This window comes from Leucopleurus acutus (genome assembly GCF_964270905.1).
Source record: "Leucopleurus acutus genome assembly, chromosome: 8".
Classification (NCBI taxonomy): domain Eukaryota; kingdom Metazoa; phylum Chordata; class Mammalia; order Artiodactyla; family Delphinidae; genus Leucopleurus; species Leucopleurus acutus.
This window is the reverse complement of record NC_139151.1, coordinates 44,149,713-44,167,883: the sequence shown is the minus strand read 5'-3', so window position 1 is coordinate 44,167,883 and position 18,171 is coordinate 44,149,713. Positions and strand designations below refer to the sequence as shown.

The 18,171-nt window shown below is 37.9% G+C and overlaps 1 protein-coding gene across 1 annotated transcript in view; it reads left to right on the top strand.

Annotated features, from left to right (window-relative positions):
* Positions 1-18,171, top strand: part of TYR (tyrosinase) — a gene marked incomplete at its 3' end in the record, with an annotated part of 110,915 nt that overhangs the window by 87,761 nt on the left and 4,983 nt on the right. Inside the window, exon 4 of the mRNA XM_082843852.1 lies at positions 13,737-13,918. Coding sequence (XP_082699978.1) covers positions 13,737-13,918 — 182 coding nt within the window. The remainder of the gene's footprint in view (positions 1-13,736; positions 13,919-18,171) is intronic.

Sequence of the window (18,171 nt, the reverse complement as noted above, 5' to 3'; positions counted from 1 at the left end):
ATATAGCAGTGAACAGATTGAGCTTTCATTTCTAATACATAATGCCACAGGTTTTTGCTCTCAAAAGCTCTTTTCCAACATTCTTTTTCTTTTCCTGACTAAATTGGAAAATGTGCAAGTCACACAGGTTTCCTCAGTGTGTGTTTGTGTGTTTGCAAAACACACAATTGGAAGCACTTATGCAAAGCACTGAGTGCAGCAAATCTGAGTTTGATTCCTGCTGCTACATTTATTAACTACATGAACTGTAGAAAGTTTTAAATTCCTGCTTTTTTGGTTGCTTGTTTTTTGTTTGTTTTAATGTGAATACTGTCATGAGGCCATACTTTGCTAAGGCTAAGAGCAGGTACTGAGATTAGACTGCCTGGTTTTGAATCCTGCCACTTATTAGCTGTGTAACCTTGGGCAAGTATCATAACCATTTTGTGCTTCAGTTTTCTCATCTGTAAAATAGGGATAACAGCAGAACATTCCTCATAGAATTATTCTGAGGATTAAATGAGTTCCTATATAGGAGTACTAAGAATGGTACCTGACATATAGTGAGTATTATATGAGCTAACTCTCACTACTGCTACTATTACTAATACCTTTCATGCAGTACTGGTGGAGAAATAATATGATGATATATGTCAAAATCCCCAGCCTAGTACCAGATACATAGCTACCTAATACATGGGAATCATTACTGAATTGATTAGTTGTTTTTCATCATTTTATGAACCTCAGAAGCATCATTCTAATGATGAATAGTAGGAAGTAATGGAAAATTTTGAACTAAAGGAAGAGAAATTTTGAATGGAAGAGAGGCAGCATAGCTACCTGGAGAAAAGTAATAACTGTCTGCATATGTTTCACTGTTGGTCCACTGATACACTGTGATCTCCAACAGATGGAAGTAATAGATGTTGATTTATTATTATTTATTTTAATATACATACCCACTATAATTGTATTTCTACAATTCAAATTCAATCATGGTCACTCCTTATCTAATGTACTTAGATGGCAAATTAACTGAGGATCAAGTTCAAACTACCTCCTCGTCCCCACAACCCTCCATCTCCTCGGTGGAGAGATGATCTTTCACAATCTGACCCTTCTCACCTTTCTGGTCTCACTTCCTGTTGATCCTTCACTAATCTACATTCCTTTCCAACGCACCAAGCCACTTTCATCTGTCAGTTGCATCAGTGCCTAGGCTCCCTATGGGTCTGTGCTTTGAATGCAATGCCTTCCTCGTAATCTACTCATCCAGTTTAAATACCATCCCTGCTGTGAAGTTTTCCTTGACTCCAACAGTTAACTGCTTCTGCTGTAATCCCATAGGTTTTAAACACAAGCCCCCAAGAGCATTGTTTACCTTGCTCTGAAATTGTATGTATCTCTTTATCATGACATGGAGTGAGATCCAAGAGGGTAGAAACCATTCTTATCCATCCTTGGAGCTTGACATGTAGTGGCTTCAAGATGGAATATTTAATGCAATAATTAAATGGGCAACATAGTGAAGGGAACAAGGTAAGCTTTCTTATCGTCACTTCACAGGTAAGAACACTGAGAATTTGAAGGTCAGTCAGTAACATCTACTGAGAACCAAATGAATAGGCTGCCTCCCAGTGACACTGAACCTCATCTGGGAAGGCTGGCCCTTTAAGATACCTTTTCATGGGCTTCCCTGGTGGCCAGTTGTTGAGAGTCCGCGTGCGGATGCAGGGGACACGGGTTCGTGCCCCGGTCCAGGAAGATCCCACATGCCTAGTGGAGCGGCTAGGCCCAAAAGATACCTTTTCACAAATTCACTCCGACTAGCTGTGGTCTGTGAGTGCAGCCTGGCTCATTTGATTTGAGTCAATTTCTGCCTAATGCAGTGGCTCTCAATCCTGGGTGCACCTTATGATTGTATGGGAAGCCCTATAGCTTGCTTTTAATCCTCTATCAAAAGTTCCTAGTAGGGTGCCTGGCCACTCAATGATACACGTAAGTATGGGAAAAGAAAAAATAACTTCTGAAACTGCCTTTCTTTCTTAGACTTCTAGTTCATTGGTTCTTTTCGGTTCATCATCATTGATATTTTGGTTTGTACACTAAGTTCTTTAAAGTTTCATCACTAGCTTAAGTAGTTTCAATCTGGTTTTTGCTCCCTTAGCCATTCCCCCAAAGACCTGTTTGCCCTTTCCTCAACTAAGCTAAGAAGTTGTAAAGTATATATTTGGAATTATAGTCAATCGAGGTTGAATTACTTATCTGTATAACTGGCTTTTCATTTGCAGCTACTCATTCTGGACAATTTATGCCCTTAAAGTATCCACTTCTTTTAAAAGTGTTGTTTTTCAGTAAAAATTTCCAAATATTCCTTAAATGAGTTCTATCATTAGCCAGGAACATGAAGAAAAGGAATTGCTGGGACACTGTTATTTCAAACCCAGAGAAAGTCCCCAAGTTTTTTCAGTGATCTCGGCACAAGTAGGTCATATAACTATTACCTGGCTACTTCCTTTGAGACCCCAAGTTGGCTGTTGTTGACAATTATAATATGGGTTGAATTATGTCCCCGCTAAAATTCTTATGTTGAAATTCTCAGAAATGGTTTTGTATTTGGAGATAGGGTCTTTAAAGAGTTAATTAAGCTAAAATGAGATCCTTGGGGTGGGTTCCAGTCCAATATGACTGGTGTCCTTATAAGAAGAAGAAATTTGGACACAGGCAGGTACAGAGGGAAGACCCTGTAAAGACACAGGGAGAAGAGGGTCATGAAGAAATCATGGAGAGAGGCCTCAAAAGGCACCAACTCTGCCCACACCCACCTTAATCTTGAATTTCTAGCCTTCAGGATTGCAAGAAAATTTCTGTTGTTTAAGCCACCTAGTCTCTGGTACTATGTCATGGTAGCCCTAGAAGACTAATACATAATAGTACTTATCTGAAGGGATTCTTGTAAGTACTAAGTGAATTAATATATGTAAAACCATTTAGAATAATATATAGAATAAAATACAGAATACTGTTATTAATATTGATATTAAAATGATACTTCCTTTGTTTTTGAGTTTTTCTTCCTTAGGATTCCCTTAAACTTTTATTCTCTACTACATTGTGTTTGCTTCTTCAAGGCTTAGGTCAAATGCTACCTCCATGAAAACATCAATCAGATTTACTGTTTCCCTCCTTTGATCATTACATTTGCCATGCTGTATTGCAATTATTTGATTATGTGTCATTCTCCAACAGTATATGGGGAACCTATTGAGAACAATGATGTTGTCTTATTGATCACTGCAAACCAAATGTCCATCACAGTGCCTATTCACTAACGAGAGGGCTAGATTCGGGTAGTTCAAAAATATGTAAAATTTATGAGAATTGTGTAGTCTTCTTGGGAGAGAGCCCACATTTTTATCAAATTCTCAAAGAGAATGTGAATTAAATATTAAAGAATCATTTACTTAGCGGTTAGCTATTAGAACTGAGAGAAGGAGAAATCCAAGAGATGCTGATGATTTTGAGTTGGATATATCTATAGGTGGTGTTACTCTCTGACCCACACCAGTTAGCACAGTGTCTGGCATATATTAATAATAAGCATTTTGCCAGGAGCTGGAAATACAAAATCGTATGAAGACTTGTCCCAGTCCTCAAGAGAGTTGCAGTCTGGTCAATCACACAGCACAGTATAGTGTGAGTGCCATGGGAGAAGCAGTGGCATTAATGACTTGCATATTGGTAGAACCGAGAAAGAGGGAGAGAGGAGATAGCGTCTGACTCGGTAGGGGATGGGCGGTGTATCACTCAGAGTTCTCCAGGAAAACTGAACCAACAGGATATGTGTGTGTGTGTGTGTGTGTGTGTGTGTGTGTGTGTGTGTGTGTGTGTGAGATTGTGTTTACAGATTAAGGGAGAGAAAGAAAAACAAACAGACAGAGAGAGAAAGACACAGAGAGAAACAGAGAAAGAGACAGAGAGAGGTTCAAACATCTGTGGAAACTTGGCAAGTCAAAAATCTACAGGGTAGGTAGACAAGCAGGCTAGAAACCCAGGTAAGAGTTGCAGTTAAACTCCAAAGGCAAGCTGCTGGCAAAATTCCTTCTTACTTGGGCAGGTCAGTTTTTTCCTATTGAGGCCTTCAATGGATTGAATGAGGCCTACCCACATTATGGAGAATAATCTACCTTACTCAAAATCTACCGATTTAAATGTTAGTATCATCTAAAAAATACCTTCATGGAAACATCTAGAATAATGTTTGATCAAATGGCTGGGTACAATGACCTAGTCAAGTCGACACATTAAAATTAACCATCACAGGTGGTATCAGGTAAGGCCCTTCACCTTTAGTGACACTTGAACCTACGTTTTGAAAAAACGAATAACAGAAGTATGGGCAAAGTGATAGAAGGGAAAGAACAGGAATGTTCTAGGAAGCATGAAGAAACAGAGGTATGCTTTGGGGGTCTTGCAAGTGGTTCAGAAGGGCTGGAAGGAAGAATATATGTGGCTACATGTGGCTAAACCCATATACTGTTGGAGAATGACACATAATCAAATAATTGCAATACAGCATGGCAAATGTAATGATCAAAGGAGGGAAACAGTAAATCTGATTGATGTTTTCATGGAGGTAGCATTTGACCTAAACCTTGAAGAAGCAAACACAATGTAGTAGAGAATAAAAGTTTAAGGGAATCCTAAGGAAGAAAAACTCAAAAACAAAGGAAGTATCATTTTAATATCAATATTAATAACAGTATTCTGTATTTTATTCTATACATTATTCTAAATGGTTTTACATATATTAATTCACTTAGTACTTACAAGAATCCCTTCAGATAAGTACTATTATGTATTAGTCTTCTAGGGCTACCATGACATAGTACCAGAGACTAGGTGGCTTAAACAACAGAAATTTTCTTGCAATCCTGAAGGCTAGAAATTCAAGATTAAGGTGGGTGTGGGCAGAGTTGGTGCCTTTTGAGGCCTCTCTCCATGATTTCTTCATGACCCTCTTCTCCCTGTGTCTTTACAGGGTCTTCCCTCTGTACCTGCCTGTGTCCAAATTTCTTCTTCTTATAAGGACACCAGTCATATTGGACTGGAACCCACCCCAAGGATCTCATTTTAGCTTAATTAACTCTTTAAAGACCCTATCTCCAAATACAAAATCAATTTCTGAGAACTTCAACATATGAACTTTTGCGGGAGGACATAATTCAACCCAGATTATAATTACCATTTTACCGATAAGGAAACTGAAGCACAAAAAGGTTAAGTAGTTTGCCCAAGTTTGCACAGCTACTGAGTATCACAACCAAAATTTGAATCCAAGCAATGTAGCTTCAGAATCTATGAAGCTAACCTCTACAATTTACTCACTCTGTATTTATATAATTTCTTTTAAAATGAGAAATAAAATTCATTGACATATTTGTTTGTTAAGACAACTACATCCTGCTTGTGGTACACCAAAATTCCCAAGGAGCAGAAATCTAAAATCTCTGCTCTAAGGGAATTAAAGTGGGCTCCTCATATTAAACTGCAGAAATGATGGTTTCTGATGTGTGCAAGAATAACAGCAACAGTTAACCACTGTTGGGTGCTTACTGTGTGTTGGCGCTGTCCTGGATGTACTGTACACTTAATCTCAGTTATATCTCATGGCACTTTGAAGTTTGTTATTATCCACATTTTGCAGATGAATAAACTGAGGCTTACACGGATTATCCTCTCACCCCTCGCAAACCAATACCAGAAATGTACCCAGGTTTCTCAAGATGAAGTTTTGTTTCTGGCTTCTTTCTGTGCCCTCAAATCCTAGGGCGAAAATTAAGACTCGTTATTAAACCTTTGCTTAGAACAGGTTGAAGGTGGATTTTGCCCTTTTGTCTGCATATCCTGCAGGGCTGTCCTATGTTCACAGCATGTACTGTACCTCTTCCCTCAGCTCCTCTCTCCCACGAGCCTGCTGTGAATGTCAGCGGCCTAGATAAGACTCAGCACTTTTAGAGTCACTTCATGGGTGCTCACTGACCTCCCTCAGGAGGGATTCTAAACTGGTCCTCATGCGTAGGTCAAGGCCTAGACCCAGAATCCCATGTAGAGGCCATTCTCTTTGGTCCCCTTCTCTGTTGCCCCTTGTTACCTACTAAGCTTGTGCTGGTCTATGGGTCCTCATGGCCTCTGGAGGGAAGTAAAAAGGTTTCAGTTCCACAAAGAAAAAGCACAAGTCTTTAGACTAGCGATGTTAATATTTCACAACTCTGCATTTATCTCTTCTCTGCACTTGAGAGATTTTATAATCAAATGTTCATTTCTCAGGTAAAGTAAAATGACAAAGTATGCCTAGTTCCCACTTATGTGCATGGCTCTAAAATGCTTGGAGAAGAACATTAATGCTCTGTCCATCTTTTTGCTTTAAGTACTAATTGCTAATGTTTTCCTTATAAGTGGAAGAGTCTTTAACTTGGGATAGAGCACCTGGGCTCTGGCCCTAGCTCTGCAAGCTGGGTATAATGGTAAAACTCACAGAAATCTGACATGAAATGCCAGATTTTCTACTGCATTCTAGTTGAGTGAGCATTGGCAAACTTTCAGTTCTTTGACTCAACATTCTCTTCTGTAAAATGGGATCAATAAAATAGTTACCTCCTTGATTTGCTGAGGCTTAAATCAATAAGCAAGATATATCGAGAGGTTGCGTCACAGAAATTGCTTTATTATGAACACATTCTCCTGGGTTAGATTATTAACTCAGAAGAGCAGCACCAATTATCATGTAAATATTGCAACTATGTGCTATGCACAGAGCAAAGGAAGATAAAGAAGATGTGGTTTCTTAGCTAGTGGCTACTAGTTGGTAGCACTGATATTCTCCAATGTACTTGTGAACAATGTCTCTGCCTCAGTTTGGGTTTGTTCCTCCCACAGTGAAAGAAAACAGGATGATGTGAGATAATTTCTGAAGTAAGTGGAGTGTTTAATTGATATTCTAGCATTTGTTTTTCTGTACCTTTCCAGCCCTGTTGACAAACCCTGCCCTCAGATACAAGGCTTAGTCAGAGAGTAACAGAAGTATTCAGGACCCACTCAGGGAGAATAAGGAAGGAGAAAACAGAATCACAGGCAGGGACAACTGCAGTGTCAGAGGAAGAAGCCCAGGTACATCAGCCAGAAGATCTGGGTTCTCATCTACCTTAAGCGCCTTACCAACTTGTTCACTGTTTCCTTTTTTCTGTTATTATTATTATTATTCCACTTTAACCAGAAAATGTGGAGTCTTCTGTGACATCTCACCACTGAGCTGTACTACTTGGATAGCCACACATCACATCATCTTTTTACCTGGATATAATTTTCTTGCTGATTTCTTCATCCTTTGTTCCCTGCACATCAATTCTGACTGTCCTTCAGTCCCTTCTCCATAGTGCAATGTGTGTACTCTTTAAAAAAGTTATCTGTTCATGTTATCTCTTGTGATCACAGATATAAACAGTGACTTCCTATTACTCTTAGGAAAAATTAAAAATATTTCTCACATGTTCTCAACTGCCCTTCTTGATTTGACCCCCATTTCCTCTCTAGCTTCATCTCAAACTGTTCTCTCCATAGATACATCAGTCATTTGTTTACATTTTCTGGCTGGACAGATATTTTTATTCCAAAGACATAGATCAGTGGAGAAGTGTAGCATGAGGAAGGGATGTTAGTATCGTGATTTTTGAAGATACTGTGTGCTGTGCTTGAAGATTCTTTTGAGGCATTTCAATGGGGATGCCACTCAGGCAGCTGGGTATTTGGACCAAGATTTCAGAGCAAGATTTACTCTGTCACTGTAAGTTGAGAAGCCATCAGCCTGTAGATAATAAGTGAAGCTATGGGAGTAGTGAGACAGATGAGAGAATCTGACCTCCCATCAAAGGCCCTTGCAAATTCTATTATTTTTTCAGAAACACTCTTATACCACTTCTCTAAATACTCCTTCAACACCATCAAAGGCTGCAGAATCAATGAGGCCTCCTCACTAAATTGTATTACCATGTTGCTTCATTCTATAGTATTTGCCAGTCTGTAATTACAGATGCATTTCTGAAATTACTGGTTAGTATCTATCTCCATCAATAGATCTAAGTACCACAAGCACAGAGAAATACATCAATACCTGGCAGAGAACCAGTTTATTATAGGTGCTTATAATATGTATATTTAACTATTTATGAAATGGTTGAATAAATGAATGAAAAAGAATTCTATAGTATTTGTGCATTTTTTACTGTAGCAGTGGATGTACTAAATCAACTCAGTTCCCTAATATCCAACTACATTAGGCTTCTTTGTTAGTTGTTCTGTTTTTAAAAAGAAACTTTAAGAATAATTTTTATTTACATAAATGTTGCAGAGTTTACATATACCCCACATCCAATTTCCCCTATTCTTAACAATTTACTTCAGTATGGAAAGTTTGTCACAATTAATGAAACAATATTGATACATTATTATTAACCACAATCTATACTTTAAGATTACTTCATTGTTATCTAATATCTTTTTGTGTTTCAAGATCCCATCCAGGATGTCATATTACATTTAGCTATCATGTCTCCTTAGGCTCCTTCTTGGCTGTGGTAATTTTTCAAACTTTCCTTGTTTTTGATGACCTTGACAGTTTTGAGGAGTACTGCTCAGGTATTTAATAGAATGCCCCTCTATTCGAATTCGTCTGATGTTTTTCTCTTGCAGACTGAAATTACATGTTTTGGGGAGGAAGACGAGAGAGGTAAAGCACTATTCTCTTCACATAATATCAAGGGAACATGCTATCAACATGGCTTACCATTGCTGACGTTAACCTTGATCACTTGGCAGTTGTCATATTTCTCAGTTTTCTCAAACTTCTAAATGATTCTACCACCCATCCATATTGTGCTCTTTGGAGGAAAGTTACTATGCACAGCCCACACAAAAGGAGTAGGGAGTTGTGTCTTGCTGTTTTATGTACTCAGTGTGTCTACCTAATTATACTAGAGCTCTGTTGGTATCATGGTAAAGTATAGGGGAAGAAAGTGTTCTGCAATATTCTGATTAAATTTCAGTCTTTTAGTTGGCCAGTGTCTTGGGGCTGTGACCTTCATAAGTGTTTCTCCAATGGTATAGCTTTTTGGTTTCTTTTTCCCCTTTGTCCTCTACTCCTTTTTCCAGTTGTCGCATTCCCAATCTATTTCCTTGAAGCCCTGACCCATGGCCTATGTTTTATTTCCCCTTAGGTGAGACAGGAAGGCTGAAAGGGACTGGACTGAGAGGAATTCCCTTCCTCCTACCGGGATAAGTCTCTGGTAGTTATTTCCTCTGGATTAAAGGGCTTTGGTGTGGAGAAGACTCTGGGCATATTTCACAGTGGTCACTCTCTCCCTCCCCCTACAGAGCCAGGAGAGGATCTTTTTCAGGTCTTCATTGTGAAAATCTGGCAGGGTTCTTGGAAGTAAAAACCCCAAATGTGTGGGAATATCCCCCTAAGACTATGGCTCCCAGCAGTTTCTCACATCACAAGTTGTCTGTACTCAACCTCCAGCCATTCATCAAAGTGTTTAAGTTTATAGATCCAGCTGTTTCTCCTCTTGGTTAGCAAATTTCAGTTGAGTTCCTCTGGTTGCATTTATCTCTACAGTTTTGGGGGAAGCAGTTTGCCCAGTTCTCTCATGGGTCCAAGAAAAGTTGATTTTCTACTTGTCCAGCTTTGTCTTGTTGTAAGGATGGGTGTGACCAGGCATCCGTGTTACTTTCATACATAAAACACATCCCTTCTTGTTTCCATCTGTGATCATCTTAACTTTTTTCTAAATCCTCTGTTGTGCATTTCATTGTTGCTCAGACTTCTAGAAAACCATCTAAATACAGTTTAAATGAATCTTTGGTAAGAAGATAACTTTCTTCCCAAAATGTCAGTGTGATTATCCAAGTTAAACATTAGTATTCTGATGTGAGCCATTCTAGACATGGTTCGATGAAATTAACTGAAGATGAGCCCCACTGATGAAGAATTTAAGCAAGATTAATACCTTCATTTTAAAAGGTTGGTAAGGTGAGTAAGCACATTAATGGTTTCATCCATTACATCTTTTGGTGCTGAGAATTGATGTCCCTGTCCTACCTAGGTAAAGAGTTTTTACTTCTTGGCAGAAATAAGATTATTGATAAATTGAACTATAGGGGTAATTTTTCTCAATTAACAAAATGGACAGTGTTTGCATCAAGCTCTTATCTAGTAGCTCATTGTATATTGGGCTGTTTCTAAGTCAGTCAAAGTTTAATAGGGATGGGGAAGAGATTAATTATCAGAGGGTCTCCTTCTCATTAAAAAATAGGTTTGGGCTTCCCTGGTGGCACAGTGGTTGGGAGTCTGCCTGCCGATGCAGGGGACACGCACAGGTTCGTGCCCCGGTCCTGGAGGATCCCACTTGCCGCGGGGCGGCTGCGCCCGTGAGCCATAGCCGCTGAGCCAGCGCGTCCGGAGCCTGTGCTCCGCAACGGGAGAGGCCACAACAGTGAGAGGCCCGCATACCGCAAAAAAAAAAAAAAAAAAAAAAAAAAAGGTTTACCACTTGAAAACTAGTGAACATTGTTTAAATATCATTTAAACATTGTTTAGTACAAATAAAATGTCTTATAAAATATTGTCTATAATAAAATTCTCTTTTATTAAAATATGTATTTAATGTTATACTTGTATATTTTAAAAACTGCAACAAAAATATGGAGCAAGTACATATGATTTTTTTCTTTTCTCCTTTATTTTCTGAATTGTATATAATGAACAAGTAATGCTTTCATGAAAAGAAGAAAACTGTAGATGTTAAAATAAAAAGAATAATTCATAAAATTATAGGACTTGAATAGACTTAAACCAGTTCCTAATTTCTTCAGTTGAGGAAATGGAGGTACACACACACAAAAACAATCTTCTTGAATCCTCTGTTTCCCCATTTCCGCTTAAAGAATAACCATTTTTAAAGAACCAGCTCAAATATACATGGCGTTGGCATTTCTATGCATGTCTCATGTCTCTCACCATTTGTAGAATTCTTCCAGTATAACTTGAATCATGAGTAGAAGGAAGAAAAGGAAGAAATGCTATGGGGATGAGGATGGCTTCTGTTTACCACCTGTCCAACACTTAACCATATATCTTACTTATGTTATTTTAATTAATCAGTTTTTAATTTTTTTGCTTATAATGTTTCCAGTGTAAAACAATTCATTTATACATATATACGTATATACATACATATATACATATTCTTTTTCAGATTTTTTCCTATTATAGGTTATTACAAGACATTGAATATAGTCCCCTGTGCTATACAGTAGGTCCTTGTTGTTTCTCTCTTTTATATATAGTAGTGTATATCTGTTAATCCCAAATTCCAGTTTTATCCCTCCCCTCCCTTTCCCTTTGGTAACCATAAGTTTTTTTCTATGTCTCTGAGTCTATTTCTGTTTTATAAATAAGTTCATTTGTGTTGTATTTTAGATTCCACATGTAAGTGATATCATATTTTATTTGTTGTCTGACTTACTTCACTTAATATGATAATCTCTAGGTCCATCCATGTTGCTGCAAATGGCATTATTTTGTTCTTTTTATGGCTAAATAATATTCCACTGTATATACATACAATATCTTCTTTATTCATCTGTCAAAGGACATTTATGTTGCTTAATTAATCCTTACAATACCTTCAAGACATAAATACTACTCCCATTTTGCAGATGAATAAAAGGAAAATTAAACAGGTTAAGACCTTTTACAAGTTTCCTTTGTCACAACCCACAGAATTCAGGTTTTGGCACAGGTTCAAGTTTCTCCAAAACTTAACATATAGTAAGTACTCAGTAAACATATTTAATAATTGAGCTATTTAGGGACCATTTGGTATTCAGGGACCAGATTTGCAGTGTTTATCAGCAGCTGCTGATCTCTCAGTTTATTCACAATTAAAAACAACTTTGACCACAACTAGTATTTGAAGTCCAGATTCTCTAAGCAAATAGAATTGTTTTTCATCACAGAAAAAGTGATCACCACTGCTGCCATCTGGCTTCCTTGTTCTCTTCTTTATTGTACTTCAAAATGTTTTCTCAAAAAAATTATTTGCTTGCTTGAAGTACTATCACTTTCTTTTTTAGACCCATCGTCTCGACCATGCACTAACCTTTTATCTCTGAGCTTCAATTCTAGAGCTAAACAACAGTAGCTTATATATCTAGCACTTTCATAAAAATGATCACATTGGATAATTTGGAAACAGATAGGACAGATATTATTACTTTCATTTTAAGGATGAGAAGGCTAAGTCTTCAAGTGGTTCAGTGATTTGCTTATGAGCTTATGCAACTGATACAGCTCTTAACCACAGATCTAGGACTCAAGGGGAGTTCTCTGACTCCAAATATAGTATTCTTCCCTCATGTTATATGGTCTGATAACACAAAGCCATTCTCTTTATCGCACCTTTAATGATCCACTATAAATTCTGCTGTAGCTTAGTTTTGCTTCCATTCTTACTAGACTTTTTTGATCCCATAGTTTTTTAGCTTTTGTTCCAGTTAGAGTTTTTAATTGCATGCAGCAGAAACTCGCTCTGGCTGATTCAACAGGAAACAAATTTGCTGAAAGTGTATCGGATAGGTGAGGAGATCATGGAGAAGCAGGTTGAGAAACAGATGGGAACAAGGGAGGAGGGCAGTAGTCAATCATCTGCTAAAACCACGCTCTAGAACAGGGGTCCCCAACCCCCAGTTGGAACTGGGCCACACAGCAGGAGGTGAGAGGCGGACAAGCGAGCGAAACTTCATCTGGGTCTCCGCATTGCTCCCCATGGCTCACATTACTGCTTGAACCACCCATCCCCCCGCCCTCTCCCCACCACCCATCCCATCCATGGAAAAATTGTCTTTCACGAAACCGATCCAAAAAGTCTGGGGACCACTGCTCTAGAACACAGGGTACCCCTGGACACCTTTACTAATACCTCTGGCCTCGCTGCCCTTAAAAACACGATGTTGGTTTTCCATTGTCCTTGCTTCTTTGTGTCAGTGTCTCCTGTTTCAAAGTCTTGGATGGGTACGTCTGATTGGCTGAGTATTGATCATGTGGTCATACTCTAGCTTCCAGGGAAGTTTGGAAACCACAAGTTTCCAAGTAAGTATTTTTAGCCTCTATCATGGAAGGTGAGCTCTCTCTCCCACCAAGATTCATTAAGCATACACTGCACCAAACATAACAAGGAGGTTGAAATAATTGAAAGTCCCCTACCATGACCCCAAAATGGCCAAATTCTAGTACTGATTCCAATTTAGTTTTGCAAGTTCTTTCTTTAGGTGAACTTTCTTTGAGATAAGAGACATATTTAATTTACAACTATGTCTCAATTGTCACTCAACCAATAATTACACTTGCTCTGCAGCATTCTGAAGGGTCTAAACTTGTCATGTAAGTTTCATTTATCTTCTAAGAAATTTCTCTTTCAAAATTATCCTCTAATATTTCTCTCAAATGAATGAGTTTCATCAGGGCCTGACAGCATGAACTGGTGACTTACAAAATATTTTCAAAGTGTGAAAACTATATTGGCATCTTTCCACAGCTTTAGGTTTTAAGATATGCCTTGTTATTTTACTTTAAGAATTCCAAATATTTCTTTTACTAACAATATGTTTCTGACATTGAATCATCCTTTCCTCTGCAGTATTTTTGAACAGTGGCTTCGAAGGCACCATCCTCTTCAAGAAGTTTATCCAGAAGCCAATGCACCCATTGGGCACAACCGGGAATCCTACATGGTTCCTTTTATACCTCTCTACAGAAATGGTGATTTCTTTATTTCATCCAGAGATCTGGGTTATGACTATAGCTACCTACAAGATTCAGGTAAGGCTCAGTTTCTTTCATGTGAATTGCTGAGTCTGGTGTGACCAATGTCTTTTGAGAGAGTGCAAAACCTTATGTTTTTACAACGTTATCCCCAAATTATTTAAATTGGGAAAATGCATTACGATCCTTAACTCATCACTGATTTATTACTACATGGACCAAGTTGCAAGAATCTTTAAATTTCTGTCCTTTCTGCTTAATATAGAGCATTTTGCATATGGCAACCATGGGAAGAGCACTAAAATTAAAATCAGAAAAAAAATGGGTGTGAGATGTAACACTATAAACTGACTTTTGTGTGACCTTGGGAAATTTGACTTCAGTTCCTTGAATCTCAGTTTCTTAACCTTAAATATTAGGAATAGAATACCTCAAAGAGATATTTGATAATTAAATGCATTAAGAGTCTAGTGCAGTCAGCACAAGTTAAACATCTAGCAGTTTTGAAATCATCTTTGGGAACTTCCTGCTAGGGTTACGAAGAAAATTTGTGAACATTTTGAAGTTAAACACAGTTAATAATAATAATGATAATAACTATTATAATAATAACTGCTCTGACTATGATTAAGTCTAGGATTGTAATTAGATCTAGGCTTTAAATAATCTTCCTTAGTAGTAGTATGTCAGTATCTTTTTGATAAATACGGAACAGGTAGTAATGTCTCCCCCTACCTGTGAGCCTGCTACATAACATACATGCATTATTAATCAACCATATATTAGGGGAAGTAAAGTATTATTTTCCCTAGAATGAGGTAAGGACACTGATGCTAAGATAATTTAAATGACTTTCCCAATAGCAAACGCCAGTATGTGGAAGAGCCAGATTTCAACACTACAGGGTCCTCTCCACTGCAACACAAGATGGTCAACAGCTAAAAAAACGGTTAAACAACACAGAGTTTGTGGCTACGAGGTATTCGACAAGCACTGATGTTTCATTATATTCATTGATAATTCATGGAAACATAAACAGATTAGTAAAATAAAATGAACAAATGAATGACATTTACCAATTTCCTACCTCCTGTTAAACTTTAGTGACACATAAATGAATGACATACCTCCAGACCTCAAGGAGCGTTAAATTAAATTCAGTATGGAAGTCAGTTGTGCAAAAAAGTGTGAAACATCAGGCTGTGTGAAGTGCAATAAAGGAGTCATAAACCGAATCTTATAAGAGCACAGAGGAGAAAGCAATGATTTCAGAGTAGTTCAACCTAAAAAGACAAGACAAGGCCTTGAAGGATGAGCAGGCAGGTAGCAGATAGAAAAGGGTAGGGAATATTCTAAACTAATAGAATAACAAAAGTAGAGGTGTAAAGTGTACTCTGTATTTCTGAGATGCTAAATTCTCCTATTTGAGTAGTATGAGCAATGAAAAATTACACTGAGGAGATAAATTGAGTTATTTCATAATAGCTAATATAGTACGGATCTTTTCATGTTCCAGGAACTCTTCTGGGTATGCTGTGTGTATTATTTCCTTTAATTTTCATAATTACCCTGTGAAGTAAGCACTATTATTTCTTTTTCCTGATCATAGCTGAGAAAACAGAGGCTTAAAGAATATAAATAACTTGTCCTGGGCCATCTAGCTAGTATGTGGCATAGCAGAACCACATTTTAAAGCCAACAGGAGAAACTGTTTTTATCAACCTTTTCCTCCCCTTGGGGGAATGATTAGTTGGACAGATTTGGGTTCGATACCTGTTTTGATTTATCTGAAGACCATAGCCAGTGGAAGGAATACTAAAATGGCTGGTAGAGGAGATGAGTTCTTTGAAAACCTGGAGATCACTAAGAACAGAGGATTTTGCAGAGGGTGGAGGTATGGTAAGGGAAGGGGCTCCCAGTGAGTCAAAAAGAGGGGCAGTCTCAAGTGAAGTGTTTTTCCCTCCTTCTAAAAACACCCACAGTACATAAAGAAAGGAGAATATCGGTAATGGTTTTCCAAAGAGTCACCACCAGGATTTTCTAATTTCCATTTTCAGAACATAACAGACTCTTTCACGGGCTCTTGCTTTTATTACACTATTCTCTCTGGCTAAATTCTGATCCGTATCCATTTGTCACACTCTCAGATACGAAATCATTGTATACGTATACAGAGTCATGTTTAATCACTCCTTTAATAGAGTTACATGGTAATTTTTCTACATATGAATCTTTCCCCCCGCTACCTTGGCTGTGAGCCCTACAAAATCAGAACTGATACCTTGCAAGCTTCTCCAGTCTTCTCCCAGTGGTATCTGGTATGGGGCTAAACCAATGAATTCACTTGAATGCAAGTGATATTTATCATGAAGGGTGGTGTCTCTTAACCAATACATATAAGTAAAGCTTGCTAGAAAAATGTCACACTTCTTAATACTCAGGTCATTTCTAGATTAAAAAAAAATTTAACATCTTTATTGGAGTATAATTGCTTTACAATGGTGTGTTAGTTTCTGCTTTATAACAAAGTGAATCAGCCATACATATACATATATCCCCATATCTCCTCCCTCTTGCGTCTCCCTCCCACCCTCCCTATCCCACCCCTCTGAGTGGTCACAAAGCACAGAGCTGATCTCCCTGTGCTATGCGGCTGCTTCCCACCAGCTATCTAGTTTACATTTGGTAGTATATATAAGTCCATGCCACTCTCTCACTTCATCCCAGCCTACACTTCCCCCTCCCCGTGTCCTCAAGTCCATTCTCTACATCTGCATCTTTATTCCTGTCCTGCCCCTAGGCTCTTCAGAACCTTTTTTTCCCTTAAGATTCCATATATATGTGTTAGCATACAGTATTTATTTTTCTCTTTCTGACTTACTTCACTCTGTATGACAGTCTCTAGGTCCATCCACCTCATTACAAATAACTCAACTTTGTTTCTTTTGATTGCTGAGTAATATTCCATTGTATATATGTGCCACATCTTCTCTATCCATTCATCTGTCGATGGACACTTAGGTTGCTTTCATGTCCTGGCTATTGTAAATAGAGCTGCAATGAACATTGTGGTACATGACTCTCTTTGAATTATTGTTTTCTCAGGGTATATGCCCAGTAATGGGATTGCTGGGTCATATGGTAGTTCTATTTTTAGTTTGTTAAGGAACCTCCATACTGTTCTCCATAGTGGCTGTATCAATTTATATTCCCACCAACAATCCAAGACGGTTCCCTTTTCTCCACACCCTCTCCAGCATTTATTGTTTGTAGATTTTTTGATGATGGCCATTCTGACTGGTGTGAGGTGATACCTCATTGTAGTTTTGATTTGCATTTTTAGATATTTTTAATGTATTTCAAGTCTTCTATTGCACTAGATATTTTCTAGGTGATTTTATTGGTTTATTTATTCTTTCTGCATACATATGTTTAGTAACTACCTTGTTCAAGGCATTCTTTTAGATACTGTGGATACAGTGGCAAACAATGTAGTCTCCTTCTTCACAGTGCTTACATCCTAATGAAAGAGAAAGACCTTAAACCACTACTTACCTAATGACTTGTTTGTTTAGAGATGTGCATATCTCTAGGGGTCAATGAAGTGACATTTCAGAGAATATCAGTAACAGGAAGAATTAATTAGTTGAAAAGGAGGTCTTGATTATGAATTTTGGCCATATTGCTAGGATAACAGAGCCATTAATGAATTTTAAACAAATCAGGATCAAATTTGAGTTTTCATAAGATTACAGTTGCTGCAGCTTGTAGGAAGTTTTTTTTTTCAATTTTATTTTATTGAAATATAGTTGATTTACAATGTTGTGTTAATTTCTGCTGTACAGCAAAGTGATTCAGTTATACATATATATACATTCTTTTTCATATTCTTTTCCACTATGGTTTATCACCAGATATTGAATAGAGTTCCCTGTGCTATACAGCAGGACCTTGTTGTTTATCCATTCTATATATAATAGTTTGCGTCTGCTTATCCCAAACTCCCAATCCATCCCTCCCCCACCTCCCCCGCTTCCCCCTTGGCAACCACAAGTCTGTCCTCTATGTTAAAGACATAATGTTGAGCCAAAGAAACCAGACATCATAGAATATATACTGATGATTATATTCATATAAAATCCAAAAAGGTGCAAGTTTTGTGTCAGTTGCAAAGCACATTCGGGGAGGCCAGTGAACATGCTGTTACGAGTATCCAGGGGAGAGGCGAAGGAAGTTGGAATTGCAGTGGTGGTAAGAGGCAAGGCAGAAAGGACAAAAAAAATTGATATTATTTTGAAAACAAAATGTAT